The 16,533-nt window shown below is 38.6% G+C and overlaps 1 protein-coding gene and 1 long non-coding RNA gene across 7 annotated transcripts in view; one reads left to right on the top strand and one right to left on the bottom strand.

Moving 5' to 3' along the window:
- Positions 1-7,612, top strand: part of TTLL1 (TTL family tubulin polyglutamylase complex subunit L1) — a 19,173-nt gene extending 11,561 nt beyond the window's left edge. For all 5 annotated transcript variants that reach the window (XM_087765469.1, XM_087765474.1, XM_087765470.1 and 2 more), the window contains 4 exons: positions 1,538-1,681; positions 3,485-3,571; positions 4,728-4,891; positions 6,433-7,612. In XM_087765469.1, coding sequence (XP_087621595.1) covers positions 1,538-1,681; positions 3,485-3,571; positions 4,728-4,891; positions 6,433-6,562 — 525 coding nt within the window. In that variant the 3' untranslated portion in view covers positions 6,563-7,612. The remainder of the gene's footprint in view (positions 1-1,537; positions 1,682-3,484; positions 3,572-4,727; positions 4,892-6,432) is intronic.
- The window catches only part of LOC148054710 (uncharacterized), a 23,781-nt gene extending 7,248 nt beyond the window's left edge, over positions 1-16,533 (bottom strand). The window contains exons 1-3 of one of the 2 annotated variants that reach the window (XR_015706455.1): positions 16,485-16,533; positions 11,768-11,900; positions 2,444-2,615 (exon numbers count right to left, since the gene is read on the bottom strand). This is a non-coding gene — a long non-coding RNA (uncharacterized LOC148054710). Of the gene's footprint in view, positions 1-2,443; positions 2,616-11,767; positions 11,901-14,527; positions 15,128-16,484 lie in introns of those variants that run through there. The other variant, XR_015706456.1, reaches the window with a different exon arrangement.

Genomic DNA, 16,533 nt, shown 5'->3' with positions numbered 1-16,533 from the left:
TTTATCAAAATTATGAGGTCTGGAAAAACTCTTTCAGTTCTAGTTGTTAATCTCTACTCTAATCCCTACGTGAACCATAGAGTTCCAGTGTGTTCGTACCCTACGAGCTCACGGGAAAACATCACTAATTTGAAAAGCGTACAATTCAATATCGGGGAGGAGGAAAGGGTAAAATGAAGGAAGGAGGGTAAGTCCGTATACCCATCGTAATGTTTGTGCTGGAAAATACAGCTCTAAGTCATTATTCGCTGCATGTGTAACAAAAACAAACAAAACAACAGTAATTCTTCTACTTAATTATTTTCAGTTAGTGATCTTCTGTGTAGCGCAATATTCTACTTTGTTTTAATATTTCTAATTAAACAGCTGTGATTGTGTAACGCTCTACCCAGTTGCAATCTATCTTGATTTGAGTACTTGTTCTGAAATGCAAAGAGGGTTGAAACTTTGATCTCTGTTCCCTTGCTGGAATCTGGTCTCAAGACATTTTTTCCATGCAGCAAGTCCTGAGAACCATGTTTCAGATCTTTATTTGTACAGTCTAGTTTTCCAAATTTACTAAGGGGGGAGCTGTAGAAAAAGCCTAAAAATAGACAGAGGCTTCTCTGACCTTGTCTTAGAGGACGACAGATTTCATTCCTCTGAGAACTTTTTTCTGCTCTATGCATTCTGTGTTTTATAATTTAGCAGGCATACAATTGTTAATTCTTAGATATGCTCTGAGGAGAACCTTTATAAAGGGACAAAGCATTTGTCCTGAGAGTTATTTGAGGGCTGAATGTGTGTCTTTCCATCAGTAAGAATACCCTCAGTTTGCTCTTGTCTTTCTGTTTAAAGAGAATATACTGCAGAGCCTTGATAGCCTCTGAAAAGACAAATATAAGGTAACCTTTTTTCCCCTGTTCTGTTTCAGTAGCACTTAGTGTTTTTTCTGTATCAAAATACTGAATTACTTGAAAAATTGACCTTTAAAAATAATTCAGGTGTCATTTCACTGTCTTCTTGAATGTAACTGTTGTCAGCAGCACCATTAAGAAGGTACCGTGTTTGCCTTTTGGGAAACAGACAAGTCGCATTTTAAATGAATAAACACAGACAAACACTTTCAAGTGCTGCGTTTTAAAAGAGCTAACTTCAGTGAAATTTAGCTATTGCTCACTCAATTATTTCTCCCTTATCCCCAGAGGAGGAAAAAGTTCAATTCTTTCCTTTCACATTTTAAAACTTTCCAAATCATAAATTATGTTTTACTCTAAAACTGTCAAAGTACCAGTTGTTTTTTTCTTCTAAGAAAGATTTGTTACTTGATTTGCAATGCGTGATATAAACATATACAGCTGTAATAAAAACAGTTGTTTATATAGAGGGCAGTTCAAAGTAAAGCTGAAGTCTTCATAAAGCTGTAAAAGAGCAAAACCAATTTGCTGAGGTTGTTTTTAGAGCAATACTTGTATGTAAGTGGGCTTTTTGTGTGAATGAAACAGAACTGCCGAACAACTTCAAAATCTTAGACTGAATTAACTCCTTAACTCTTCAGGATGATTACAATCATATCCATGGAGGCAAGTGGACAGTGAGTAACTTGCGCCTATATCTGGAGAGCACCCGTGGAAAGGAAGTCACAAACAAATTATTTGATGAAATTCACTGGATAATTGTGCAGTCACTGAAGGCTGTTGCGGTGAGTACTGTTCCTGGAATGCTGCCAGCGATAGCATTACGGCTGCAGGCTTCTCATAACCGTGAAAGTGCGTTTGCCACTAAAACCCCTAAAATCTATTTCCTGCTATTTGAGTGATGGTGTTGATGCTGATTTCTGCAATTCTGTTATCTCTTGATTTCTCTGAGCAGAGTGAACTTGAAGCTCGGGTGGGCAGGTGAGCTATCTGTGCATATTGAAGAAGTGAATGAATCCCTTTCCTTGAGGGCTCTGTGAACTATTTAATATGACTTGATACTGCCCTTGTGAATAGTATTAACCTCTGCCAAGGCGCGTGACGTCATTTCAGCAATAACAAATGTGTCAAAGAAAAAATAGCTCTGGAGGACAATTTATCAAAGAAAACTTAAGGCTATTAGTTCAGCAGAGTTACATAACTTACTTTCACCTCTTTTATACACGAGTCACATAGTTATCATGAACTCTTATTTAAAAAAAAAAAAATAAAGTAGCAACCAGTCCTCTGTTTGAGTGACTTTCTAGTGTTTGGGTAATATCCCATGATTACATTAGAGAGCAAGTATCACTCTGTGGGTCAGCTGGGGTAACTGAAGGGCTCGCTGGTGCCAGGGGCTGTCCTGTTCCCAAGTGCATGGTGCTGTCATCTCTTTTGGGCTGGTCCTGGCACCATCGTGAGCTGAATCAGCTCACTCACCCAACAGACAATTACTGTCTTGCCTTTTTGATGGGTTAGTGTTCTGCCAGTGTAATAAGCTGACTCACCTCACTGAAGGACCAGATGAACGCCAGAATCAGCACGAGAAAGAGGGACAAGGTCGTGAAGCCAAGATCAACGGGAGGTGGGGAAGCGTGGCTCAACTCAGCCTCTGCTGTGCAGTCATATTTGAAACCAGATGTGAGAAGAAAAGGGATTTAATCCAAATGTTAGCAGAACCTTAAAAGAGAAGAGCAAAAGTCTTGAGAATTACTGAGCGTGAAATGTTTTGGTCCTCCGACTTTCTGACAATGGCAAATGCAACGAGAGAGATGCTTGTTCCTGCTTCCCCCTTTCACTCCCTGAAGAGCTGAAAAGCTTTCATTATTCGTCTACGGGAAAACATCTCACTAACCTGTTACAAAGGTTTCTTTAAAAGATCTGATGAGATTTGCGTAGAAGAAAAGTCTTACCGTGCATACTGCAAATGTTTAGCAGATGCTGGAAAACTACTGGTTCTCTAGAGGATGTGCATCTAAGCACAACTTGGTCCTTGGTCTCTCTTGGCTTTTGGGATCACAGCTGACTTGAGCTAATTATAATTTTAAAATGTATCTGGTAATTGTTTGACCTCAAATTTCTGCATAGTTACAGCAGCATAATAAAAGAAATGTCTTTGAATAAGTCTCCTTTTTCTGAAGTTTAAAGAATTCATGATTATGTGAAGCTGTGTTATGTAAATTTTAAAACTTCCTGATTTCTCCTGATACATGCAGGCTTTAAATATTGTAATTACTTTTGCAAAATATGAAAACACTTTTGTTTTCACACTGGAAGCATAATAGAAAATTAGCGTAACTTGGCATTAATGCAATCATGAATATTGAAATATTTACTTACAGCTTGGAAAAAAGAGGCAATCCTGAACTTACTAGTTAGCAAGCTTAAGTTACAACACTGAAAACTGTTCAGTTCAAGATTCATAATGTAATCAGTAGAAGATTCGTAATGTAACCGCATGTGATTTCTAGCAAACAAAGTGTGTAATCAGGTTACTTACTGAATTGTTGATTTTAATACATATTCTTTTTTTTTTTTTTTTTTTTTAGCCTGTAATGAATAATGATAAACACTGCTTTGAGTGTTATGGATATGACATTATCATTGATGACAAGCTTAAACCATGGCTAATTGAGGTAAAGTTACATAAAATGAAGGAAGAAAGACTTCCTTCTCATTTCACAGAATAAAACAAAGTAGATTTCAATGTAGTCTTTCCTCTTTTGAAACAATATCTTTTGTTCCTCAGGTAAGTGGATTAAGAAAAATGTTGAAAAGTAAAATAGGCCGTGTGATGACCAAGGTAGCACGTGCTTTTGTTTCCTATTTGTTTGGTGTTTCTATGTGTTTGTGGCTTTGTTTTGTCTTTTAAATCCAGTGCATCCATCCAACTGGACTTCAGAGGCAGTCTGAATGTTAGCAGCCCTATCAGATACTGTATCAGTAGCTGGAAAATTGGCATTTGCTCAATGGAGAATAACATCAAACTTAAGTTTTAAATGCTGTCATGGCCTTAATGTTGCAGGTTGAGAGGAAAGAAAAGGGGCACACAAAGGATAATCAGGATATTTGGAAGGCTTTTTTTTCCACATAAATTTCTCTTTAGTGTATTAACTTTGGATCTGTATGTTCAACATAAAATTTATCCAGCCCTCCTCCTTCGCAATCTAATTGAAAGATCAAAGGTAAATGGACTTTATAAAAAAAAAAAAAATCTGTTTATTGTTCTGATACCACTTCTCCATAATAAATGTGGAACACAAGAGATATGTTAAATGAACCCCAGTTTTAATTAAAACAAGATGCAATGTAGTGCTTTGAATGGAGAGCACATATTTGTTTCTGCAGCTCAGAATTTAACAGGGGAGAACTCAGAATAAGAACATAAATAAAAGCTGTTTACCTAGAAGAAACCCACAGATTCCTGTATATAACAGCTGTTGGAGTGAACCAAGCAAATTGTAAGCACTGAAATTTATGGGTTTTGTATCCATGTAAGCTTAGAAAATTAAATAAAAATCTATGTCTTGTCTGATTAGCCCTGGTGAATCTAGTGTCAACAAAAATCTTCAGGCTGACACTGCAGACACTTAGTGGTGTGGTGCTTTTGTTTTTAAGTAAAAAGAAAAATGCCCAGTGGGGGATTCCTTCCAGTGTCTGAGGAACTGAAAGATGCGCTTTGAGACGCTGAGTCTTAATTTCCCAAATATTACATATTGTCATCACACATGCTGTTTGGAGAACTATATACCACTCAAAAAATTGACGCTGACCTTTTTTTTTCTTTTGTAGGTTAATGCTTCCCCTTCTCTTACTTCCAGTACTGCTAACGATCGCATCTTGAAGTATAATCTTATTAATGACACACTTAACATTGCTGTGCCTAATGGGGAAATTCCAGACTGTAAATGGAATAAATCTCCACCAAAAGAGGTTCTTGGCAATTATGAGGTCTTGTAAGTTTTATCAATGCTCTATATAAATGCAAATGTTTTTCAATCACCTCACTTTTTTAATGTGTAATGTAGACCACAGAGATAAGGTGAATTTCATTCGGATGTGAAAAAATGGGCACAAAGTACCAGTTCATTTTTTTTGGAGCTGCAATAACAACATTGGAGGTGGGAGTGCATTAAAGCAGAGTTGCCTCGCCTCATCTCCGGAGGGAAAGTTACTTGTCTGATAAGCCCCTGCCTGCACCTTCTGAGCTTCCAGCGGCTAGATTTGAGGGATAGAGGCAAAGAGAGTGTTTATCTTCTACATGTGTAGAACTGTAATTGTACTGAGTGTAATATAGAGATGGTAGTTAAATAGATAAAATAGATAAATTTTTCTCTCGGTTCATAGAAATGATGCCTCTTGACTCCTGTAATTCATGGATGTAATAATAATGAGTCATCAGATATTTTTTAAATTCCCCAATCTCTATTACAAAGAGAAAAATGAAGGAGATGGAGATCTTTATATTGGAGTGTCTGAAGGATTTATCTAGGATTGATTGGTCTTATGCACAGGAACACTGATTTAAATACCATATTGATGATACAGTTTCTCGTATTTTTTGAGAAAATGTTCACATACGTTCTTTAGCACTAGTGATACAGTTGTGCAGTATGTCAGGAATGCGGTTATGTATATAGTTGATCCACTAGTTCACACTGATCTTAAATACTCTTTCTATATACCAGTAAAAACAGTTAAATATAAGCATTGCCTGAATTATGAATCACATTTTAATGAATGTTATGTACATGGTAGCTGCGAATACCTATACAATAGTGTAACTAAGTATGTATTATGACTGTTCTACAAAATATTGTAGTATTATCTTTTTGACAATTATAATTATGCATCTGTAGCCAATTTCTGCTTGACATCTGCGTAGCAGCTGAGAGGTAAGTATATACTGAGGTTATCTGAGGCCATAATGGGCTTAGATATTTAAAGAACTACTTGTCACTGTGGTTAAGTGTTACAAAATCCATGTCATCAAATGCACTGAATTAAAGCACACTGTTTTTTGTTCACCTCGTTCTTTCCCTACTCGCTCTCTGATGCAACAGTGGAGTTTTTTAACACTGCAGCTAACAATCCTCTGTTTGAAGCAATAGCTTAAGACTTCATTAAACTGCCAGCAGTCTGATGTTCCTGCTTAACCACAGACCTACGTAGCGAGGAGAAATACAGACGTACATGGGAAATTTCACAAGCATGAAGTTTCACAAACTCAAGAGTTTAACCAAAGCTGCCAGATTATTTGTTGCTTTCAAAAACTAGCTGAAGATATTTCGGTTGATCTGTATTGTAACATCATGTGGTAGTATATTTCCTTGAATAATAGCTGCATATCAAACTACACGTGTGTAAACCGATGTGTAGAACAGCTTATATTAAATTTCAGTGCTAGATATTAAGCAAAATAGAATATAGAGGACCCACTCTTGTTTGTGTGGTGAATAGCAGAACAAGGCATTGAAACAGGTTATCTTATTTTCAGATATGATGAAGAGATAGCACAAAGTGATGGGCCTGATCGTGACTTGAGAAGTCGTTCTGGGCAATCCACTGGAGTAAAAGGAAATCGTGCAAAAGATTCAGGAAAGCCTGTACTAACCACCTGGAAGTGATAACAGAAAAAACAGCTGCACTCTTGGTAGGAAGACATCATGAACAAAAATGCAGTTTTTGAACAGATTCCTCTATTTTACTATACTGCAAATATTAAATATTAAAAGAGGACAATACAGCCTTTGAAAAGAAGTGAAACAAACACTCTAAAACCAGGAACTGTACTAGACATACACTGACTTGATGATTATTACAACAACATACATATAGTATGTATGTATATATAATTATTTTATAGATATATATATGCTTTATATAAACTTATGTTCTCTCAGTAATGAGTAAGAACTTACTTTATAAAGATGAAAACTCAAAATATGCATTCTGAAAGAAACCTCTTGCTGTTCTGGATATAATTTATTTCCTATAGTAGCCTGTCCCTAGCTCCCTGTAATATAATGAGGTGTGGATTCTGTAAAAGGCTGGTAGTGGCAAGTGTGAATATTGTCAGAATGATGGTTCAGATTCTTGCTAGTAAAAGACGAGCAACTAGAAAAAATAGCAATACATGGACTTGAGGCTATTGTCAGTTAATGCAGTTAATGATTTATAACTAGTATTAAGAAATTGAAAAGCAGCTTTTTATATGCTGAGGGTTTTTTTTTGTTATTTCCTTTAAGTGTTTTGAGCTGCTGACTCTTTAAAGGCAGAAAGTTTCATGGACTGAGGGAGTGTTTCAAATGGTATACTGATGCATCATTTCACTAGCCATTCATTTTTTATTTCAAGATAACGCATGTCTGTGGAAAAACAGACAGAACAACTACATACTGTGATAAATCTTATTGCCTGAAGCCGATGATAAATCCTTATTTGCACCAGAATCTCTTCGTGTATTTAGGCATGTATATAAGTACAATATCTGTATATTTTTGTATATTTTGTGTGCACTATAACAAAAATATTGTTGCATGTGGTAAGCTATTTCTGGTAGCTCTGATAACAAAAGTTGTGATGATTAGCTACCAAAATGTATAGAGCAAAAGTTAAAAATAGGTGTTTCAGTCTTCTAACAGCATAGCATATAAATAAACTAGTTGGGTCTGTGATTGGCTGTTGCTTCCACTTGCATTTCCACCGGTTATTGGGCAGTTATTTATAAATGTCAATGTGCAGTTCTGGTTGTCTTTATTCTCCTTCCCCCTCCTCCCTTTTTTTTTTGATGGTGGAGTATTGGGGAGAGAAAGACGAAGGAGGCTGAGACGTTGCAAATGTCGATGTAACCATAATACGCTCTAATCTGGATGTATCACTCGTGCAGTGATACTCAGTCTGCCTGCCACAGCAGGCTACGTGCTTTGCCCTTCTGTGCAGCAGGCCACGAAAGTGCATGCCAAGTAAACTTAACCTCTCCCAAAAGTTTTGAATTTCTTGAACACCTAAAACAGACCACCTGCACCACAGAAAATGTCAGTCTATTTCCTGCTTTCGAAGGTCCCCCTACAAGAGGGCAGCTGCTCACAAACTGCGGTCTTTGGGACAGTTGGTGCTGATGACTCTCAGCCTGAACACAATCCGGCAAGAGCAGTTTGGGCTGGGGAGACGGAGGGCAGATGTGGGCTGGGCTGACCAATATCCTTACACATGATCTGGGATTCATCCTTGCAATAAAGAATGAAATATGCAGACTGAATGAGTCACTCCAAGTGTAATCCTCATCTTGATTAATCTTGTATATTCCATTAAAATAAAGACCAAAATCCAACTGGTTCTCTGGTCATCAAACTTGAATCTTCTCACTGGCCGCTACAAAAGCATGTTCAAATTGGCTCTTGAAAGAAGGCTAAGAAAAGATCATTACTGCAGGATAGTAAAGCTCATCTAAATTCCAGGTCTCAGTTTTTTGGGGTTGGGGTTTTGTGTTTGGGTTGGGTTTTTGGGGTTTTTTTTTTTTTTAGTTCCTAAGTGTGAGTCTTGCTTGTATATTTGCACCTTGACAGGTAAGCTACTCTTAAGCAGATGCGTGGTCAGATATTAAGTGTTGTTTTAATGACGTGATAGTTAGTGGGCAGATGTTTCCGGCTTTACCCCCAACTGCCTGTTGGTGGTAAAGTAGGAAGTAGTGACAGCCTTAGGAACTATCAGGCTGTAGTAAATAGTATTTTGTAGTATGGTTATATTTCTTACAGACAGCCAACAAGGATACTCTGATAGAAGGAAGATGGAGCTTTCTCTCACTTTCATTTCCACTGCTTGCAATTAATTGCTTTAGTAGCTGGGACAAAGGATGTTGTTGTAGTCTTGTTCTATAATAACAGTAGCACTGGCAAGGATGGCTACAATAGAATGATTACTCCTTCCCTTTATCTTCTTTCCTGTTCGTGCAGCCTACACTGGTGGGACTTTATAGGGAAGAGATATATTGAGAAATGCAGATTCTGGTAAAAAAGTCAGCTTCACACTGTTACTTTTTGGGTGTGTAGAAGTCATAACATACTAAATGAGCTACAGTGACTTTCAGTCTCCCTTTTGGAAAGGCTTAATGTGAAAGCAAAACCAGGTCTGGGTTCTTTGGATTTATTGCTGTAGAAGGCTTTGGAGACTTAATCCAGGGGATACTTTTTCGCTGTAATTTCATAATGAACCAAAACCGATGGTAGCGTCTAAATAATCTTGTTCTTCCAAACTTGTTTGGTGGTACTCTGTGTTGGCAATGGTGACTTTACAGCTAGGCAGCGAGTTGAATCAGAGCCTCCAGAACGCAGGTATTGACAAGACAGAATAGGAATGGCACTGCCTGTAATATTACTAATATTTAGTATTCTTATTTAATTGTTTGGGGGTTTTCTAATGGCTTGGAAAGGGTCAAATCATTTGAGCTTGCACTCTTATTACTCAGTATAATAATGCATCTCTTCCAGTCCTGACTTCTGAAAAATTGTCATCATGTTAAATCAGTGGAAGTCTTACTATTGCTTTCAAAGAATAAGGATTTCTGTCCCAGTGTGTAGCAGATATATTTCATTCACATATAGCATTTGCAGAGCAGTATTTTATATGGAAAATATTTTTCATAGCAGAGCTATCAATTTGGAACAAGCAAGTCCTCCTCTCTGGCCACTGTAATATTGGGAAAGCATTATTTCAAATGCTTCACTTGAGAATGAAATATCTCTGTAAAATATAGGTAAATTATGGTTATTACCTCAAAATCAAAACATTAAAGTATTACTAATTGTGTGGGGGGGGGAAGCTCCAACAGGAATCTTTGACTATGTAGTACTTGATCTCAGAACTAGAATTTAGATTTCAAATGTCGATGTTGGATTTTACAGTTATGTCTCCAAGCAGTGTATTGATAGTAACTTATCCTGCTGACCGAAACATGAATTCAGTAATGCAATTTTCTTCTTTGAAGAGCAAGAAGTCAAAGAGACTGCAGATACAGTGACCCTCTCTTCCTGATCTCATTCCACTTTCTTTTTAAAAACAATAGACTAGTGATTAGATACATCACACTGCTTTCTCCTCATTTCCGTTTTCAACAGGCTTTTTGCAGAGGTTGAAGTTTGAAGGCCTGACTATATTTTCAGTTCTAATACATATTTTACATCTAATACATACCTGTGTATGCAAAGGGAGTTTTAAGGAACAAAACTGAAATAACATGAAATTCTAGATGACTAAGATTGGCTTTCTGATTATCAGTAACAAATCCACCAAAAACTATAAACAAGCAGGAAGTCTTCTTTTTCTATGAAGAACTTGAGGACTCATGTACATAAGTGTAATGTTCTTGAGAAACTCAAAATTAGGAACTTCCATTGCTACATAATATTTTGTCCACGTAAGACCTGTTGAAAAATACGATGATTCTCTGAAGGAATTTGAATAAGGGAAGGGTCATGTTCTGTGTTAGCTGGAATGAGAGTTTGCTCTCTGCATGAAGCAGCTTATCTTCAGACTCAGAAACAGGAGGATGACAAGGAAACAAAAGCAATGGTAGCTAATAGTTCTGGGGGAGGAGGAGGGTAGTATGTGGATATCACCCTGTGAGATGCTTGTTTGTACGTGGCCTTGAAAGGTAAAGGTGAAAATCTGGTAAGGAAGAAGAGAAACTGGAAATGAAAACTTCAATTGCCTACTCAGGGATAAATCTTAAACTTTTCACTCCTGTGTCCTTAACTAAACCTATCGCTGTAGTAGGATGGAACTAATGGTACAAAGCGGCGTACAAACTGGTAACAGCCTGGGGCATGCTCTGCTGTCAGCTGGAACTGAGGTGATGAGAGAGATGTGCATGCCATTTGGGGCATGCGCCTACTGTAGGAGTTAAGGGGAATTGACTACAGGTGTGATGCTAACATGTACAATAACAAATGCTAAACCTTGCGTGGATGCTCTCATTGAAAGGTAAGGTAAGTCTTTTTGCTGGAGCCTAATTCTCCAAAAGACTAAAGACTGTTTCACCTCTGACTGAGAAGGCTTAAGTGGGCTTAAATCTGACTGACCGCAAGCAGATGAGCTCTTAGTTCTGAGTAACTAACCATGGCCCTAGGCCAATCATCCTCCAAATGTATCTAGCTGTAGGATAAAGAAACTGTTTTGGCTTCCAGTGGAGCAAAATAAATCAGAAATAACAGTTCTCAAAAGTTCTGACTTTGGCCAGTGTAATAACTTGCCAGGCACAGCTAAAATAAATGTGCGTCTCAGTCTTAAAATACTGTTCTTCATATGCTCAAGTGATCACTGGCATAACGACAGTATTGTATGAAGAATTAAATAGACAAGCTCTAAACAGCTATGGGAATTGTTGTAATGACATCAGTGTAGAAAGAGCTTATTGCTGGAGTTGAATAGTGGGGCTTGCTTCCTGGGCACTAACCTTTCTCCCTATTAATTCTTTGACATGGAAGGAATTAATAAGATTCCCACAGAATAGCTTCTTTATATGGCTTTAGGAACTTAATTAGAGTAAAAGAAACAGTATTATCCCTAAAGCTACTTTGTTGCTGTTGGCTTTACAATAGAACTTCTGCCTAAAATGTTCCCGTCTCCTGATTCACTTCCTGCTATAAACTTAGCAAAACAATAGACATTTCACAGAAGATAGATAGTCCTGCATTTCAGCAGCAGAACATGTCAGGCAGAGCTCATTTATCTGTAGTAAAGGAAGGGCTTCACTCTGTCATTGTAAACTAGTGCTGTTTCTGAAGTAGTTACTGTTCAGTTTACTTAAGTGGAAAAAACAGAAGGCAACTTACATCTTGCACCTGCTTTATTAAAATAGCTCACCCAAGCCTTCAGGTCAGTGGGAAGGACTCCGTGCCATCCGGTGCGTAGGTATCAAAACATAACACTGGTGTCCATAGCTAGTTCTGCTAACCTGTAGGGTTCCTTAACAAAAACAAACAAAAACTTTATTCCTGTATTCTCTGCAGCAAATGCATTAAATGTGTATAGCTGGGAAAAGCTGACTTTAGCCACAATTTTGTTAAAAATGCAATTATTAAGAGGAAATAGGAACACAAATTAGTATCTTGGAAAAACTGATTGTTTTTACTGAATTGTAGGAAGTTGTTTGTGCTAGACTGTATTTTTCTTCCACTTTTTTTAAGGTGCCATCAAAGCTTAGACAAGCTTAAAGAAACTCTCCATACTTGAAGCAGTCCGTAGCCAGAACTTTCCCAACTGTTATGACATAGGCCTACCTTTACCATTGACAGAGAGTCTTCTATGCCTTAATTACTCTCAAATTTTGTACCTATTAAAAGCATATCATTCATATCTGAGATAATCATAGAAAACTGTTGTGAAATGGAAATGTTTGGGCAGTATGAAACAGTAATTAAAAACATGAATGTGAAAAACAAGGAGATAATAAAGAATATTTCAGACAAGAACATGTCTTATATGTGAAAAGTTCTTTCCCAGTGAAAGCTGGGCAGTGAGACAGTGAAATTGATTGATTTAAGTGGAATTAAATTTAGTATTCTAAAATTCTGTGTCATTGGTTGGCATATATAATCACTAATGGCATCACATTTGCAACCAAAATATGGTTCAGGATTTAAACTTAGATTTAAAGTGTAAATAAATAAATATATAACACCTGGGCTTTCTTAGCTAGAGAGAAACATTCTGAAGAGAATGCTGAAATGTTATTGCAAGAGTCAAGAAACACCAATAAAATTTGCACTGAGTGAAGCCAAGAGGCAGAATTTTATTTACAGAGAAAGTATTAGTGCTTAAAAGGACACATAGAATTTCTGAGGACAGCAGAAGACACAAGAAGCATATTTAAAAATAGATGGTGTTAAAAGTAAAAATAACCGTGGGATACTTATCTAAAATGAGAGAGGAATTTTTTTTTTCCCCCCGAAACTTCCTGTCCTGTTCCTAACAGTCTAGATCAAATGCTCACCAGCAGGGCTGCATAGGCTGTTAGCCTTTCTTCTAAGAAAACACATTGAGATAATCTTTCCTAGGATGTCACATTCTGAATATTACTGAAAATGTTCAGAGTACAACTGAATTTTAATATTTAGGAAAAAAATATCAAAATACTAAAATCAAAATGATTAATATGTTAAAGTGTTATTCACTATATCAGTAAATTATTTATGGCATCATACTTGTGTCATCATGCTGGGAGGTTGCATGACTGATGATAGATATAATTAGACCACTAATCTCTTTTAATTCACTACAAGAAAAACTTAGTGTTTGAATATGCATAAAGATAATTTACATTTTATAAATTGAAAAATATAGTACTTTATTAACCACTGAAGTATATTTCCCCAAGCAGTTTTTCAAGTGCATATATGTATTTATTCAGTGCATGTGGCCTCAAGCCTGTATATATTTATACATACATTAAACTGTGTTACTATAAGTAACGAAGTCAAATTACTGCACCAGCCTGTGTGTTAACCCCAACGCAGACAAATTCTGCTTTCACTTTTAGAGGTAATTCACAGGAAGATCAACAGTGTTGATCCAAAAAGTAGACTAAGACGAGACTAATAATGTTGCTTCCAAATTGTTTCAAATGGTACACTTGGAAAAGGGGCAAAAACTTTCCAATTAAAAATGTATTTTTGAAATTCTGATAGCTGTTATTATCTTATTGGCTTCCAAAGGTGTCTATGCATTTTTCATCCAAATGTAAAAAGCATAGGAAACATCTTGCAACCAGAAGAGAACATTCAGCAGCTTGAAAATACTATTCCCTAAAGTGGTGCCTCGAGGAACCTCCAAACATTAAATTAAAATGTTCCTATAAATTATCTTTGGGTGAACTTTCTTTATTCCAATTAATAGTCCTGCCTTTACCTTTTTATCTCTAAAATTATAACTTCATAGCACTTATAAAGATGTTTCATAGCATTTATAAAGGTGTTAATAGATTTATAAAGATGTTTAAGTGGAAAGCTGAAAAACAATTGTTATTTCTTAAGTTGTGTTAAAATCTGAATCCAGCTATTAGTACAAAAATGTTGTCTAAATTACTCATTTCCGATCACCCTCCATTCCCTTGGAAGGCAGAACCAGTTCAAGTTCCATATGAAGAGGACTCCCAAAACAACCCCACTGCCTTTGCACTGTGACACAAGGGCTAAATTTACTGTACCTGTATGTATATATATATGTATTTTAAAAATATGTAGTATAGTGAACATATATATCTAAATATAGTAAGTATATATCTAAATATAGTAATAAAACACATACTGTGTGTATATACACCATTATAACATAATATATATAATAATAAGTAATATATATATAATATATACATAAAATGTATCAGCAGTACAGAGGCCTAGCAAAGTCCATGCATGGGAATAGCTGATTTGAAGAAAAAGGCACTATTTTCTGTGCTGTTAAAAGACTGCCTGATAGTTTTTGCAACCAGACCGAGGGCCTGAATATACACCTCTTGCTCCATTTACAGTCATTGCCCCCATACTAGCCTAATATAAGAATGTGAGCCCCTATTTTCACAGCTGGTAGCGTACCTGTGATTCACACGGGTTCTGTGCACGGTGAAGTGATTTTGGGGGCACAAGGTGGTATTCAATTCACTCTGTGTGGAATAGTTGGGGGTTTTTTTGTGTCAGTCCACCACCGGCTGCAGGTTGAACTTCTGTGCTCTGCCGAAAGGGAATTCCCTTTCATCACAGTATGAACTTAGTTCTACCAGGGAGCGCTATGATTTACACTGAATTCCTATTCTGTTTCTTCAATCTTTGAACAAGTTTGAGCATTATTTGACCATACAAAGAGATGAATGACTGTTTTGATGTTGAGGTTGAAGAAAGTCTAAGTGTTCTGGCAGGGAGGACTTCCAGCTTTGACAATGCTCTAGGCAAAACGGAAGCTTGATTCGTGTCCATACAGAAAGAGCTGTATTTACAATTATATATATCACTTGTAATGTCCTGTAAAAAGAGCTGGTTTATGCAAAGCTTGATCTCCTATTTAGTGAGAGAGACTGTGTAGAAAACTAAAGCGCATCTGTGTTCAGAAGTGAGAGAAGAAAGAGCAATAAATTTCAAGATTCCTCCTCTCAAATGTGAACTTTTAACTTTCAACACAGGAGAGAGATGAAAAGGAGATTTGGGGGGGGGGGGGGGGGGGGGGAAGTAATGTTAAATCTTAGAAAGCTTACCAACCTGACCAAATTTTGCAGTCATGTTAACTGCACTTAAATCAGTTTTTTAAGGACATTCCTTCAGAAGGTAAAATTCACCCCAGTGCTATGGTCTCACAGTCCTTCTGAGCTAATCTAAATTCCCAGTGAACTTAAAACTCCTTAAGTTAATGAGTCACGCACTTAGTGAAAGAGTACAGGAAGACTTGGCATCTACGCTGATTATATGCAGACTTGCATAAGAAACATGGCCAAGAGGAAAGTACTCTTCAGACTGTTTTGCAGCCCTACCCAATGACCCAGAGCTCTCGCTGTCCTCTGGGGCAACGCTGGAGGCAGATCAGCGATGAGAAGGGCAGATGGGAGGGAAACGCTGAAGTTGGTGGAGGAGAAGGCAAAGGCTGAAGGGACGAAATAAGGTTACCGTGATGGCTGCTGCTTGGAACTTGAAATAATGCTCTGTCTAAAGCAAATAACTCTGAAAGATAGGCAAGGGCTGGAATAACAGTTCTGCCTGTGATACTATTCAAGTATCGCGTACCTCTGCGCACAGAGAGGTTTAACCAAACCAGCAATGTTATTTTAAAGGTGGCTCCGTCCTTGAGCCACCTCTGTCTCAAATGCAGCTGACGGACAAGCCCGCGAAGTCCTGCGCTGTCTCCCCCGGCAAGACGCGGCTTCAGCTGACGGGCAGGAGCCCGAGGAGAAGCGTAATGAATGCAGCACCATCATTGCCGCATTGTGGTGTTAGAGGGCACTGCGTTACACGGCGGGACTGCCGCGGGATCAGAAGGGAAATTAAAGCCTTCACCACTTTCGGGCTTCCAAAAGTCCCTGTCGCTTTTCAGGATCTATCGGCTCGGCCGAATTCTGCTTCGGGAAACAAAATCTGCTCCTTGACGGTCCCCCGCAGTGGAAGGGGGACATAAGCGCGGTGGTTTTATTCGCGTCGCGCCCTGCCACGTTCCGCAGCGTTACTGTCAGCCGTTTCCCACCACGTATATACCTATCTATACGTAGGCGGCGGTTGCCCTCTCGGCGAGCCGGTCGGGGCGGGCAGGCTACCCGGCGGGCGCGGGGTGGCAGCCGCTGGCACCGCCGGGCGCAGGCGCGTACCCCGCCGCGGCCGGAGCCCCCTCAGGAGGTGCCCCCCGAGCCGGGGGCTCGGCCCGCAGGACCGGCGCGGGGACGGGCCGCGGGGCCACCCCGAGGCGCGCTCGGCGCTAACGGCCGCCGACAGCCGATAGGGAGCTCGCGCCGGCCGCGGACGCGCGGACGCGCGCACCACCGCCCCCCGCCGCCCCCCGCCGCCCGGCAGCTACCTTTGCCCCCGCCGCCCCTTCCAGCCATCGACTAGGAAGCGGCGTTAAT

Source organism: Nipponia nippon, unplaced genomic scaffold, assembly GCF_047370975.1.
Source record: "Nipponia nippon isolate SJK-2023a ecotype South Korea unplaced genomic scaffold, ASM4737097v1 scaffold_3, whole genome shotgun sequence".
Lineage (NCBI taxonomy): Eukaryota > Metazoa > Chordata > Aves > Pelecaniformes > Threskiornithidae > Nipponia > Nipponia nippon.
Note: the sequence above shows the minus strand (reverse complement) of the source record. Positions and strands in the feature narration are given on the sequence as shown.